General features: G+C 36.5%; 1 protein-coding gene across 5 annotated transcripts in view; it reads left to right on the top strand.

Annotated features, from left to right (window-relative positions):
- Positions 1-14,616, top strand: part of MS3_00009324 (uncharacterized protein) — a 60,244-nt gene that overhangs the window by 20,259 nt on the left and 25,369 nt on the right. For all 5 annotated transcript variants that reach the window (XM_051217676.1, XM_051217677.1, XM_051217678.1 and 2 more), the window contains exons 2-4: positions 4,570-4,680; positions 7,742-7,895; positions 12,449-12,953. In XM_051217676.1, coding sequence (XP_051065102.1) covers positions 4,570-4,680; positions 7,742-7,895; positions 12,449-12,953 — 770 coding nt within the window. The remainder of the gene's footprint in view (positions 1-4,569; positions 4,681-7,741; positions 7,896-12,448; positions 12,954-14,616) is intronic.

Genomic DNA, 14,616 nt, shown 5'->3' with positions numbered 1-14,616 from the left:
ATTAGAATGATATTCTAAATGAGATCGACTCATGATTTCAACGATGAAAATATATAATGATAAAATTGGTCATCATAATGAATATGCATCATACGATAAGAAATTGGGACTTTGAAAGGATAGGGTAAGGAAGATAGGTATAATCAAAAACTATTCATATCAGGTGGAAATAGGACTCTACCGCACAATTTCATGGATTAGTTGATGTTAGACACTAACACTGGTGGATGCCAGCCAACTCAATGGTCTAGATGTTAGGCGTTCGCATGCGAGATCGAAGGTCCTGGGTTCGAAAACCGTGTATGGGATCCTGGATGCCCACTGCTGAGTCGTCTCACGCTAGAACGAAACGGTCGTTCAGTGCTTCCAAGTTTTTAATGGTGGTCTAACATCCATCGATTCATGATCTCAATCAAAAAAAAGAAAATAAGTGAATGAATGTATAGAAAAATAATGGAAGAATTTGTTTAGTTAAGAAAAATACAACTAGAATGGTTTTTTTCATTTAAATAAGTTCCTCTCACTTATATAAAGAAAGGAAAAGAAAATCTTTGAAGAGTCATTACTAGCTTCTATTCTGAGCGAATTTTAATAACGTCTCAAGACAGTGAGTTGCACTATCTCTAGGACGTCAACCAGCGAGTTGTGAAGGACTGGGAGATTTCAGTCATGCCTAACTTTATCTCATAATCCAGCATTGTATAGTAAACTGGCTACTGCACTTTTTTAACTAGTTCCCAGCCTCAGCAAATAATACACAAGGTGGAATTCGCTGTAATAACATTCGTAGTATATATGTAAGCCACCGAACACGGTGTTTCAAGATGATGGCATCAGCTGAACTATCATCACTGTACGTTACTGAATCCTCGTATTAGTAACAGTGTATTGCCACTAGTTATCAGCAATCCTTCTAGAAAAAGCTGTGATTGAAGTTCGTGATGATAGTGTGGATCTGTTGCCTGGATAAAAACGTTTCGCGGATGCGGATGACATTGTGAAATGATACTCAAGCCATCCAATCTATAATTAATTAGTGTCCATAGGTGCAGGATGAACCGTACACTTTTTAAGTCCAAATTACTTTAGTAAGACTTGCTGGAGACTGTGTTTTCACATACCGGTTAATAATTACATCAACAAAATGAATAAAGTAATACCTAATAGTTTGAGTTCATTTACTACATACATTTAATGGATGAATATTTTCCTGTACTCACATTTTCAATCATATCTTGTTTACCTTTTTGGTATATTCATAGTTCCTTAAGACTTTGAAGGTTTTCACTGGAACCAAATTGGTGAATAAGAGTTTATGTATTCAGCTATAATCCACACGCTTCATGTTTGCTCTTGAATTGGCCACTGGATAATTTGAAGGCTGAGCTGTTTGCTCACTATTATTTTATTTATTTATTTTAACACATAGATATTGGTACAAGAAGGCACCAAATACACATATGCCACACAAATCTCGTTTGACATGTGTGAGGGCTGTGACACTACCTGAGTGCCAAAACCGAAGCAAGTGGTTTTCTTAGGGGGCCATACCCGGAGTCTTCGACCTAAAGATCTGATTCACAAGACAGTGGAGCAACGTAAAAAGATTCAGTCCCATTGTAGACGATTATCAATAATTGGTTCATACTCCATTTTTTCCTTCAAGATCCTGGAACCCATGTATACGATTGGTTTGGAATCAGGGTTTTCCAACTCCCCTAGATAGGCTCTCTATGTCCACCAACCGGATATTAGCTCTTCGTCCTCTCAACTTCGTAAACAACACCCTCACTACGAGAAGGCAATGAGTAGGACTTCCCTGACAGGGGCTATATACGCGTGGCAATATGAGAGCATTTCGAGAGACAATCTATGAAGTTGTCATCTTGATAATCATCAGAATCTCTATGTTGTCAGTTCATCTTTGTAACATTAAAGTTAATCGATTCAAATTTTTTTCGTATTTAGTTCATCGATTCTACCATTAAATTCAAGTTCATACACACACAGACTGTTATTATGTATGAGTATACTTATTTATCAGTGTAGGCAGTTTATTTACATGACAGCATAAATGAATTACTTATACATATGTGGTTCATTTATCGCAATAATTGATAAACTTTCAAGTGTATTGATTTAAAGTACTTTTTAGTAGTGCCCTCAATTGTCCTGGTACGGCCGAGGGTGGAGAGAGTCAGCTCTCCTTCTCCAAATCCTCTCACATGGACACGTGCATACAAGTATTTCAAGAGAAGTCCGACTCACTGCCTTCTCGTGGCATTACTGTTGTTTACGAAATTGAGAGGACGTAAATAGAATGTTCGGTTCTTCAACCGGGTTGGTGAACACGGATAGTTCACCTTGGGGGAGTTGAGAAACACCGATTCCAAACGAATTGTGCACATGTGCTCCAGTATCGTGAAGGAACGAATGGTGTATGAACCAACTATTGGTGACCGACTACAATTGCTCCACTGTCTTGTGAATCAGAACTTTAGATCGAAGGCTCACGGTGTGGTCCCCTAAAAAACCACCAGCTTCAGTTTGGACAACCGGACAGTATCCCAGCCCTCACACAAATCGAATAATTTATGTGGAGCACATATAGGTGGTGCCTCGTTGTACCAATGTTTATGTGTTTAAATAAATAAATAATAAATTGACTAAACTAGTAAAATACTTCGAGCAAATGTCATAGTGAATTTTTAAGTGTAAACGAAACGCAATCTTCTCTAACATCTTTGACAGTTAAATATTGTTGAGATGGCTTCGAGAAGCATCACGGAGCCTTCAGAGATCCTAGAGGAACCTAAGAGTTTACACTCAATCAGAGCCGGATACAATTTTCTAGAATATCAACGTGACATGCTATGATTGGGAGGTAGCCTAACTTGTTTCCTTGTGGACTGACTATATTATAATGATGTTATAGCTAAAGCTATTACCCATGATTTTCTGTATATTTTGGATTCTCGCTCAATTATAACTTCTGACTTCTGTCTTCTGATTTTGTGACTGTAGAGTTCTATGCATTCGACTGCCGTTAGTTGTATATCATATTCTACGTTAATCAAGTAGCGAACGTAACATATATGATCTACAGGGATTGATAACACGTTTAATTTGCTAGCTAGTCACTCAAATACGATATAGAACTTAGCACATGTGTACATTGGTTTAAGTTACCATATCCTATTAGCGAATCCCAGAGTAGTATAATTAGTAACAGCACTAATGGTAACAGAAGATATTAGGCGTCGAAGATACGATTCCTGAAAGTATAAACTAGTGAAATAACAAAAGATTTATGAAGAATTTAGAAAATTAGGATCTAGATGAAGACAAATCGTGAATACACCTGCCCTATTGCAAACAATTATGAACAATAAAACTCCTACCACTGGTTATGATAATCACACAGACCCTGACTGTTTGGTGTGCATGTATCTACATGGCTCAGTTCAATAATCAGTGTCTTCATGGACTGATCCCACTTCTTGGTTTGCCTCACCCTAGCTTTTTTCCTACGTACTCTTATGTCAGTTAATTTTTGACCACAAGTGCTTTCGAAGTAGTTTAAGCATACTGAATAATCACTAGGTTATTATTTGTAAGGTTAGATTCAATATTTTCGATATAGATCGACTAAATAACTAAGAAGATTTACATCAAAGTTGAAATACTTTCAAAGATTGCAACCCACTAAATCAATACTACAACCATGAAACAATACCATCGAAATAATCAGATGAGTGTTATTTATTTATTTATTTTAACACATAAATATTGGTAAAAGGAGGTACCAAATACATGTGCGTCACACAAAACTCATTCGATATGTGTGAGGGCTGTGATACTGCTCGGGTGCCCAAACCGAAGCAGGTGGTTTTCCTAGGGGGCTACACCCATAGCCTTCGACTTGAAGGTCTGATCCACAAGACAGTGGAGCAACGTTAGGAGATGCAGTCCCATGGTAGCCGGTGACCAACGATTGGTTCATACGCCATTTGTTCCCACAGGATCCTGGAGCCCATTTGCACCATTGGTTTGCAATCAGGGTTTTCCAACTCCCCTAGGTGGACTCTCCATGTTCACCAACCCGGTTAAAGCACCGGATATTCACTTTTCGTCTTCTCAATTTCATAAACAACACCCCCGTTACGAGAAAGCAGTGAGTAGGATTCTGTGGCAGCGGCTATATACGTGTTACTATGTGAGTGCATTTGGAGAGGGAGAGAGGACTCTCACAACTCTCGGCCGTACCAGGACATTTGGGAGCAATCAGATGAGTGTCTTTCAGTCGGATAACATTAGGTTCAGAGTAACACATATTCAAGTTGATAGGACTGTTGATATAAGTAAAATCCTAGCCGATTAGCTTTATAGACTAGGTAATACGACGCTGTCGATTGTCATCCAGTTAGTCGGAATACAATTAATTTACTCATACTGTCTATAAATGAAGGGTTGAATCCTGTGGTCTCATTAACCCTTAAGTTAAAATAAACAATTTGTTCATATTTTATATACTAAAATAACACTTTTCACATTAATTAATCATTTCAGATGGAAAGGGAGTTTGTACAAATTGGTATGGGTCGACTTATTAATCTACATCTCAGCTTATTATGTTTTAAATTTATCTTATCGGTTTGCAATGAATGACAAGCAAAAAGTGTAAGTATTATTATTATTATTATTATTATTATCATTTTATCAATTCATAATTATAATGAAAATCATCAAAGGAACTAGTGGTTAAACATTCGAGTGATTGACTGTTAAGTCCTGAGTTCGAATCATGCGAGGCGGGTCGTGGATGCGCACTGCTGAGGAGTCCCACAATAGGGCGAAACGTCCGTCTAGTATTTTCAAGTTTTCCATGGTGATCTAGCTTCAATTAATTCATGATATTAACCATTGAAGTAGTATTGTTAAAACATGAAAAAAGAATTTAGTTTTTTAGGAAAGAGGTTAATCGATCGATTAGTGTACTTTAGATTTTGAAATCATGGAAAACATTTACAATTCAGGTGAATGTTTTAGGTAGTGATACGTCCTCTGAAGTAGATGATTTAATTGTACAGCCCGTGTTGTCATTATGGACAAACTTATTCCAGAGTCTTCTTCGTTTAGAACGGAGATTTTCAGTGATCATCGACGACCCCGCAAAAGGACTCGAACCATAGGGCATTTGATCTTATGTGCGAACGCTAAGCCAGGATTCAATGGTGTACAGGTTTAAGTCTTAACTTTTCCAAAATCTCATATTGATAATTATCATGTGCTAACTAGTGACTAGCTTAAAGAGGGAATTTCGTGAGTCCTAATGAGAAGCTGTGACCAGTAAAGCATAAACATATCTTATGGGAGAGAGTTATTAACCGGAAGCAATGGAAAATGGTCGCACATTACTGTGAATTAGTTGAATTCAGAATCGCACTTCATTTAAACCACACACCCTCAATTGTCTAGCGTTCAAGCGTTTTCTCGAGAAGCAGAAGGCCTTGGGTTTGATCTTTACATACAGGGTCGTGTTAGCGCTTCGTTTGTCCTTACATTTACGTTGTTTGTCTCTGTTGGTCGATCTCTGACCCTGCCATTTATTAACCTCTTACCTATGGGTCCATGGATTGAGCCTAAGTCTGTGTACCTGTTGGTAACTAAATGATTCAGGTGACATGTTCCTAAACATTATCTGACATTCTTATAGTATCTCTTATCCAGAATGTTGACATTCCTTCAGTCGAATTCATGTCCAAGATAAGCTGTATACACTGTTATCACTGATAATATATTATTTCACTGTACTGTTAATCAATCCATATGCGAAGTGCGGGACTCCATTTTATTAAAGGCAATATCATTAGAAGTTAGTACAGTTAATTCAGTAGATGAGCTAATATAACATCGGGTACTTTTAAAAAATACTGTAATACACCGATCTCACATACAGCAATTTAGAATGACTTTTCCAACATTTGTCGACCTGTTGTATACAATGACCATCATCCAATGTTGTTTATGACAAGTCACTCGAACTGTTGATGGAGTTATTAATTAACAAATCATTTTGGAACAAATTTATATTAGATTGAGTTAACATAGCCCAAAGAAAGTAACCAGCTGAATCATGCCAACCAAGTTGTAGAGTGACCATCAATCTAGGTGACTCGACATTATATGCACTATGTTAAAATGTGATGGTGGTTGGAGGTAGTCAACAGGAAACCCTGGATCTAGGTTTCAGTTTCGCACAAAATTATGTCTACAGATTAGGTTGTATCGATTGTGATGAATTATACATTGAACAGAAAATTGGACTAAAAGTGGTCTTAATGACCTGAAAGCGTGACTTCAGTACCAAAACGATAACTGTCTGGTGTCGGTCACACACAACCTTCTTGTGAGTAATTTTCATGTTAGCTCCGTACTTGTTGAGACCTTACTGCCGGAGACGGATTTCTGTGGGATAAGGCGTGGTGTGCATTTTTATGGTCGATCTTTTCTAAACTTACTCCTCCTTGTGAGAAGGCAGCATCGCTGTTATGTTGGTTGTCTGAAGGAAACACCTTACTGTCGTCACACCTCTATACAGTCAGTAATACGACTTCACCTTCGGACCTTGGGTTTGCTGCTTATATTTTATGTTCATTTGAAAAGAAGCATCTCTTGTTTGTCTTATTAATTGACCGTATTTTGAGCATATTACAATACAATTTAAAATTAAATTAGATCAAGGAATCTATTTCAGTTTTACAGTAATATTTTTTTTTATCTTTTTGATGAACAAATCTTTGAGATACTTGACGAGACTACAATTTATGAACGAACCAATCAGATTTAAGATAGAAAGTCTTGAATTTCGGTATGAAATCCGTTTACTCATTTAGTCGAATATCATTTTGACAATTTAACTGATGTCAGTTCGTGATGAGAACTATAACTCTAATTCTTAACCACAGCATCAAACTGTAGATCCTGATCCTAATTCCTCACACTAATATATAATGTTCAAATAATCTGTTATGTCCTTTGATTTGTCTACCCACTTTTGGTGCTGAAGATTAAGACCTTGGCGCGATAGGCTGACTGACCTAACCTTGAGGCCAGTACGCGTGAGTTCGAAGTAGGATAGAGAGAAGAAAACTATTCTATCATCTGATTGACTGACAAGCACGCGAATGAGTGAAGAAAAGACAACTGGAACACTACTCGATCTATTTCTGATATCTTGATTTTTTTCTAATTCCTCTTCTGATTTCAGATTACTGTAAAAAGGTACATGAACAAATAGGTGACTAACCCGACCACAATGTACAATAATTAGGAAAAATACAATTATGTCTAAAGCTGGAAATTACAGTAGAAAATAAGGTGCAAAATATGATGCTTAAATTACAATAGCTTCGGAACAGAAAAAGGGCTATGGCAATGAATCATACATCGAACGAAAGCTTATGTTCTGTAGAATAGATTAGGGACAAAAATAAATGTCAGTATTTTACAAGCTTTGAATTAACTGAAGTAACGTCCTAAAAAATAGCTGTTGTAGTTTATCAGATCTTGTCGTTTCCATGTTCACAATATAACCCTACCAAGTAGATGAACATCGTCAAGGTCACTTTTCAATCATTCGAAAGTTATCCATAAATGATAGTCTTATCCATAGTTAACATGTTATCACATACTTAACAATTAAATCATCTTTCTTATTTATTATTAATCTTTTTTATAGAATTTTTGAAGAAATTGTTGAATTCTGTGTTCGAACTAAAGGTGATATACCTATATCATTTTTATTGGGATTTTTTGTATCTGGTATAATATCACGTTGGTATCAAATGTATTTATATATACCATGGATGAATCAAATTGCACTTCAAATTGCTGTAAGTTCATTCTATATTAATACTTACTTTAATTACGCCTGTTACTCCTCGTGAAGGAGCATAGGCCACTCACCAGCATTCTCCATCCAACCCTATCCTGGGCAATCCTTTCTAGCTCCTTCCAGTTGTAATTCATCGATTTCATATCTGCTTCTATTATCCGATGCAATGTGTTCTTTGGCCTTCCTCTTTTTTGCTTCCCTTCAGGATTCCAAGTTAGGGCTTGCCTCGTGATGCAGTTTGATGATTTGCGTAATGTATGTCCTATCCATTTCCATCGTCTTTTCCTAATTTCTTCTTCAGCTGGAAGTTGGTTTGTTCTCTCCCACAGAAGGCTATTGCTGATGGTATCCGGCCAATGGATGTTGAGTATCTTGCGTAGACAGCTATTTATAAATACTTGTACTTTCTTGATGTGGTTGTTGTAGTTCTCCAAGTTTCAGCTCCGTACAGTAGAAGTGCCTTGACGTTCGTATTGAAGATTCTATATTAATAATTTAATGATAAATAAATAATTTCCATGGTGATATAAAGAATCAATAATGAGGAGGTTAATCGTTAATAAACAGAAGTCAACTAAACGATAAGAAAGGATTCAGTTTCTTAAGGATTAGAGTGATAGACATATAAATGAGTATTTGTGCGTTTTATTTGGTAGCTCAATACACTTTCTTGTTCACTCTTGCCCAAATGGTGTTTTAGGGGGGAGAGGGTTAGTATGTAGCACAGTGTGTATCAGTATCGGATTTCGGACACTGTATGTCACAACACATACAGAAAATAACGTCAAGATACTTTGTTTATAAAGACTTTAGATATGTTGACAGTTGACAACATGACAGTTTGTTACAAGTTTAATACAAAATAGGTGTTATCAGTATAAAGGTTGTGGAGATTACTAGGTTTTTTTGATTGAGATCATGAACCGATCGATGTGAGACCACCGTTGGAAACCTGGAAGCACTGGACGGCCGTTTCGTTCTATTGTGTGACTTCTCATCAGTGCGCGTCCACGATCCCGCTCGCTCGGTTCATGATCTCAATAAAAAAACTTGATAATCTCCACAACTCCTATACTGATAATTAACATGTGCTCACTGGCGACTAGCTTCATGAGGGAATTCTCGGAGCTCTAGTGACTAGCCATGACCAGTGGAGCTAGTCCGTGTCGGGTAGAGACAGGTATCTACCTCAGTATAGTGGAAGTTGGTCGCGTAATTTCGTGGACTGGTTGATGCTAGACACTAACACCATTGAATACCGGCCAGCTCAGTGGTCGACAGGTTAGAGAGACTGAATGCCCTGGGTTCTAATCCCGCGAGCGAGATCATGGATGCTCAATGCAACGGAGGAGTCTCACAATAAGACGAAACGGCCGTCCGGTACTTCCAGTTTTCCAGCGGTGGTCCAAAACCAATCGGTTTATGATCTCAATAAAAAAAAAATCTGATTGCCAAAAAATATTCATACCATTTTTTACCTGATGCACTTATTTTATGTTTGTAATCGTTCGATACTCTATTCAGGGTCATTTGAATTGTCCACACTTTTTAAATCAATTATAACCAACAGTGACTATAAGACTTAATGAATAAAAGAGACGAATTGGAGGTAGAAACCTCTAAGTGTTGAAATAATCTAGTTTTATTGAGATATTTTGATAGGACACTAGCCAACTTCTTTCATAAAAACTATTCATAACAATTGTAATCAACTATTCTATTGTATTCATGATGAACCTAACTGTTTCTGAGATACATTTGGATTGTAAACTGAACGGTAACATTAAAGTTAGAATAATTCAAGATAATCTCGCCGGGAGGAATCGTGGATGCGCACTGACGTAAAATCGCACAATAGAACGAAACGATCGTTTAGTGCTTCCAGGTTTTCCATGGTGGTCTAGCTTCAATTGACTCATGAATTCAACTTTAAAATTACTTAAATCTCCACAAAACCCCTTCTGATAATAATCATCGTATACCCACTAGTGACTGGTTTCAAGAGGTGTATCCTGGATTTCTAGTGAGAAGCAGTGACCAGTAGAGTTCTGTCGGGTCTGTTGTGAGATAGTAACTCACTAATGACAATGGTGAATGGGTTGCTCGATTTCGTATACTAGTTGAAGCTAGACATTAACACATTTGGTTGCTGGCTCAGTGGTGTAGAAGTTGAGTGTTCACGCGGGAGACTGGTAGTTCCTGGTTTGTAATCTCGCAAGGTGGGGTCGTGGATGTACACTGCTGAGGGATGCTACTCTAGGACGAAACGGTCGTCCAGTGCTTCCAGGTTTTCCATAGTGGTCTAGCTTCAATTGACTCATGAATTCAACTATAAAATTACACAGTTAGCAAGAGCTACTACAATTAACACAGTTGACAACTTTAACAAGACGTACGATTATCTATAAATGTACTGTGATCCACTTATTCTATATTTACAATGAACTATTTACCGTCTATTGATCAAGTTTATGCTTTTTCATCCCTTAAGTACTGACCTAATTCTATTGATCAAGCTACAACAATCAACCAACTATTTGCACTGAAATAACATCTCAGTATAATGTACATAATATCGAGTCACTTAGACTAGTGGTTAAAGTGAAACTTCATAGATAGAATTTGATCAACGTTAAAGGATAGGATTGGAATAACCTTGGTTATCATTAAAGATCAATCAATAAGGAATATTTCAATCCAACAGGAGGTTGATTAAAATCTGAACAAATCAGTGATAACATATTTGGACTTTTGTTGTAATGAAACAAGCTTCTTATCTTTTCTTAATAGACCTGACCTTATTCATTTGTTTTAATGATTAAATGATGACCTATTTTCAATAGACTGCATAAAAAATAACAATTAAAATGTTTCTTCTCAATTGAAATCAATAGTCAATCTAAGATAGACTGCCGACGAAAACCTTAAAGCACAGGACGACCATCTAACCCTAGTGTGACTACTCAGCAGTGAGAACACAGGACTCTGACCCAGAACTTCATGTCTCATGCGTGAACGCCTAACCTTTAAACTACTAGGCCGATATCCAACGGCGTTATTCTCTCATTTCAATCAATCCATGGTCTTGAGTAACCTTTGATCAATTGTCTGCAGTGGATATCTGTCTTATACTCGACATCGATTAGATTCCACTGGTCACGGTTTCTCACTAGGACTCTATGCATTACATCTTGAAGCTAATCATTAGTCAGCACATGATTGTTGTCAGTATGGGGAATTTGTGGAGAGTGTAGTATTTTCACAGTCACACATGTTGTTCATATTTCCTTTCAAGTGAATCCTACAAGAAGGCAAAATTTCTTTCAACAAATATTGTTTAATAGTTGACATCATGAGTCAATCGTAACTAGAGCACCATGGAAAACCTGAAAGCACTGGACGACCGTTTCGTCCTATTGTGGAACTTCTCAGTAGTGCGTATGCACGACCCAACCTCGTAAGATTCCAACATAGGATCAATCGATCTCGCGCGCAAACTCTTAACCTTTGGACCACTGAGCTAGTTGGTATGCAACTGTGTTAATGTCTAACTTCAACTAATCTACGAAATTGAGCAACACATCCACCATTGTCACCAGTGAGTTATTATCTCACAACAGACCCGGTTGAACTCTACCGATCACTGTTTCTCACTAGAACTTCAGGAACTGTTTAAGTTTTTCAATACTATTGGATTGTTCATTCGCTCTTTTACAATAAAGCTATTTTCATTATTTCAAATTTTAACACTTCGTCATCATTTCAACAAGTTAATTCATGTAGTAGATTCCAAGAATATTCGTATTATATTATCGCCAACATCATTTCTTAAATAACTACTGAGCGTAAACTTAACTTGAACTTTTATCCCATAAATTTTAAGAATAATAAACAATACTACTGATTAGAATAGTTAAATAGAATATACTGAATTTATATAAGTTAGTTATATGATATACCCTTGTGGGCCAAGGTAATTTTACATCGGTTTTCAGGAGAACCATCCAGACTTTCATGTGACAACCCAAACAGTACGGCTCAATCCCGTTTTTAGGAGAACCATACACTATTCAGGCTTGAACTTTATAACCCTAGGAGTATAGCTCAATCCCGCTCCACAGGAGAATCAGACACCATATAGGCTTTGATGCTACAATCTGAATGGTACAGATCAATCCTGTGGTGCAACCACACAGGTACCAAGCACCCTGGTGGTTGTGGTTGTGGTTGAAAATATAGTAATACAATACTGCTGTTTGTTTCAAATTGAATAAACTCAAACTGCATTCACTTTCCTAACAGTAAACCACTGTGTGAATAGAAATGGATGGTGTCTAATAGTGAAATCCAGAATGCGTGTTTCATCTTCCCTGAAACTTGTCAGCTAGACGTATCCATCCATCTCTCTTTATAATACTTTTAATCAAATGACAAGATACAGACATGTTAAAAAGAGGCTATTCAACTGTAGTCATTAACATCAATGAGAAGATTTAACTAACCAACTACTACTTCATAACACTTTTCATTTTACATTTTCTTTTATTCTAGTCATCTATCAATGCAAAAAGTGAAGAAGGTTCACGTAAAATTCGTTTAACTATTATGCGTTATATGAATTTAGCCTGGGTATTAATGATGAAACGTATCTCAGATCAAATTGCATGTCGTTTTATTAAAAATGATGATATTGGTAGTTTACCAAGTGCATTAGGTCCTGTATTACCTAAACGTAAATCAACAAATCATAAACATTTAATAAGTAGAAATACATGTCAACCATGGTCAATTGATGCAAGTGAAGTGGTACGTACATCACCATCAAAATCAATATTACAACAACAATTATCCCAATCACAATATCCAATACAAACTAAATTAGATAGTCCATTAAATAATATATTTGTTCAACCACAAACACCTAATTCTTCAGATGTTCATACACCATTAGCACCATTAGCTACAGATGAAGAATGTGGTGCATTACCTGATGCATTTGAAGCAGCTGATGTTGTAGAATTAAGAGAAATGTTAAGAGCATTTAATCAAGATCAAAGTAAGTAAATAACTATGATTAATTTGAATTTTGTATTCAATATATTTGAAAGGATATCACAAACTAATGGAATGAATCTGTGATCTTTTTTTAAAAGGATCTGTTTAGAAGTGTTGAAATAACTTTCAAGAAGTATGATGGAACGTCCAGAGACTCTAAAAGATTCGAAGAGTTTACACTCAACCTGAGCTTGATACAGTTTTCTAGAAGATCAACTTGACTTGCCTCCTTGTGGATTGACTGAATTATAATGATGTAGCTAAGGCTAATATCTATAAATATCCATGATTTTCTGTATATTCTTGATTCTTACTCAACAATAACTTCTGATTTCTTCTGATTTTATGACTGTAGGATTCTATGCATTCGACTGCCGTTAGTTGTATATCATATTCTACGTTAATCAAGTAGCCAATGTAACAAGAAGGAAGATGGTTGTTATTAGAAAAATTGACAATCGCCTGAGAATTATTGAGGTCTAGGGAGAAACGATCTAGAATAAATTAATGGTACCCCTCAATGAACTATACATGTATTTTAGATCACAAAAGTCAGTCGTTATGATGAGCATGCTACATTTAGACTATATACAGATAATCAAATATTCAATATTTCTAACCCTTCAGTGAATTCCATAGTAAAATACTGAACTGGTGTCATTGAAAAATTATTGTTCCATTCCTAACTTGATTGATTCTGTCCATCATAGTTCCTACTAGATCTTTGAGAACCTTATCAAATCAAATCAGTAGTGAATATATTATTATTATAGAACACATACTCTTATAGAGAGATTCAGTGATACATGAATGTTAACTATTCTAGATTGTTCATATCAGATGGTATTGTCAGATAAAAAGCCTCAAAAATTCCAAATATGCACTAAGAAGGACCTGATATACTTAATATTGATTACCACCAAGTGATCAATCAATTGTAAATACATCTCAGTCCTACAGGAGGTCAGAAGCGGCTCGGATAGATCAGTGGTAACATATCTGACTGTGAAGCTGAGTGACATGGGGTCAAATCCATTAGGGAGCATAACAGGTACACCTTACTGACGAGTGCCGTGTAGTATGAAACTTAGATCCAGGGTTTCGTGTTGACTACATCCAACCACCATCTCATCTCAACATAGTGCATGCAATGTTGAATCACCTAGATTGGTAGCCTTATTGCAACTTGGTTGATAGGATTCAATCTGCCATAAGAAGAACCTGACATACATGACATTGATCACCACCTAGTGATCAATCAATTGTAAGAAACAATAGACCTTGGTTTCTTCCTATTTGTCACTCTCCATTAAAGCCTACCTGTATTCCTGAGAAAACTGATGTTTTCCGGTGGGTGATAAAGTTCGAGTCAACTAGAATGGATTGGTTTTCTTATATATTATGAGGAGGCATTGCTAGAAAGTGCTCAGTAACACAAAACCTAGGTCCAAAGTTTTCTGTCGACCATGTTTAGCAACTTAACAACCCAGTAAACTACACAAGATGTCAGGTCATTTATATTAGTGACCAAATTTGATCAACACTAAAGGCACAAGATTTTAGTCGCTATTCAGTAAATAATCAACTGTAAATATGTATATGTTTTTAACAGATAGTTGATGACATCTTTTGTTATTATGCTACTATTATTTTCACTATAATCC

Source organism: Schistosoma haematobium, chromosome 5 (genome assembly GCF_000699445.3).
Source record: "Schistosoma haematobium chromosome 5, whole genome shotgun sequence".
Taxonomy (NCBI): Eukaryota; Metazoa; Platyhelminthes; class Trematoda; order Strigeidida; family Schistosomatidae; genus Schistosoma; species Schistosoma haematobium.
This window is presented reverse-complemented; position numbering and strand designations above follow the sequence as displayed.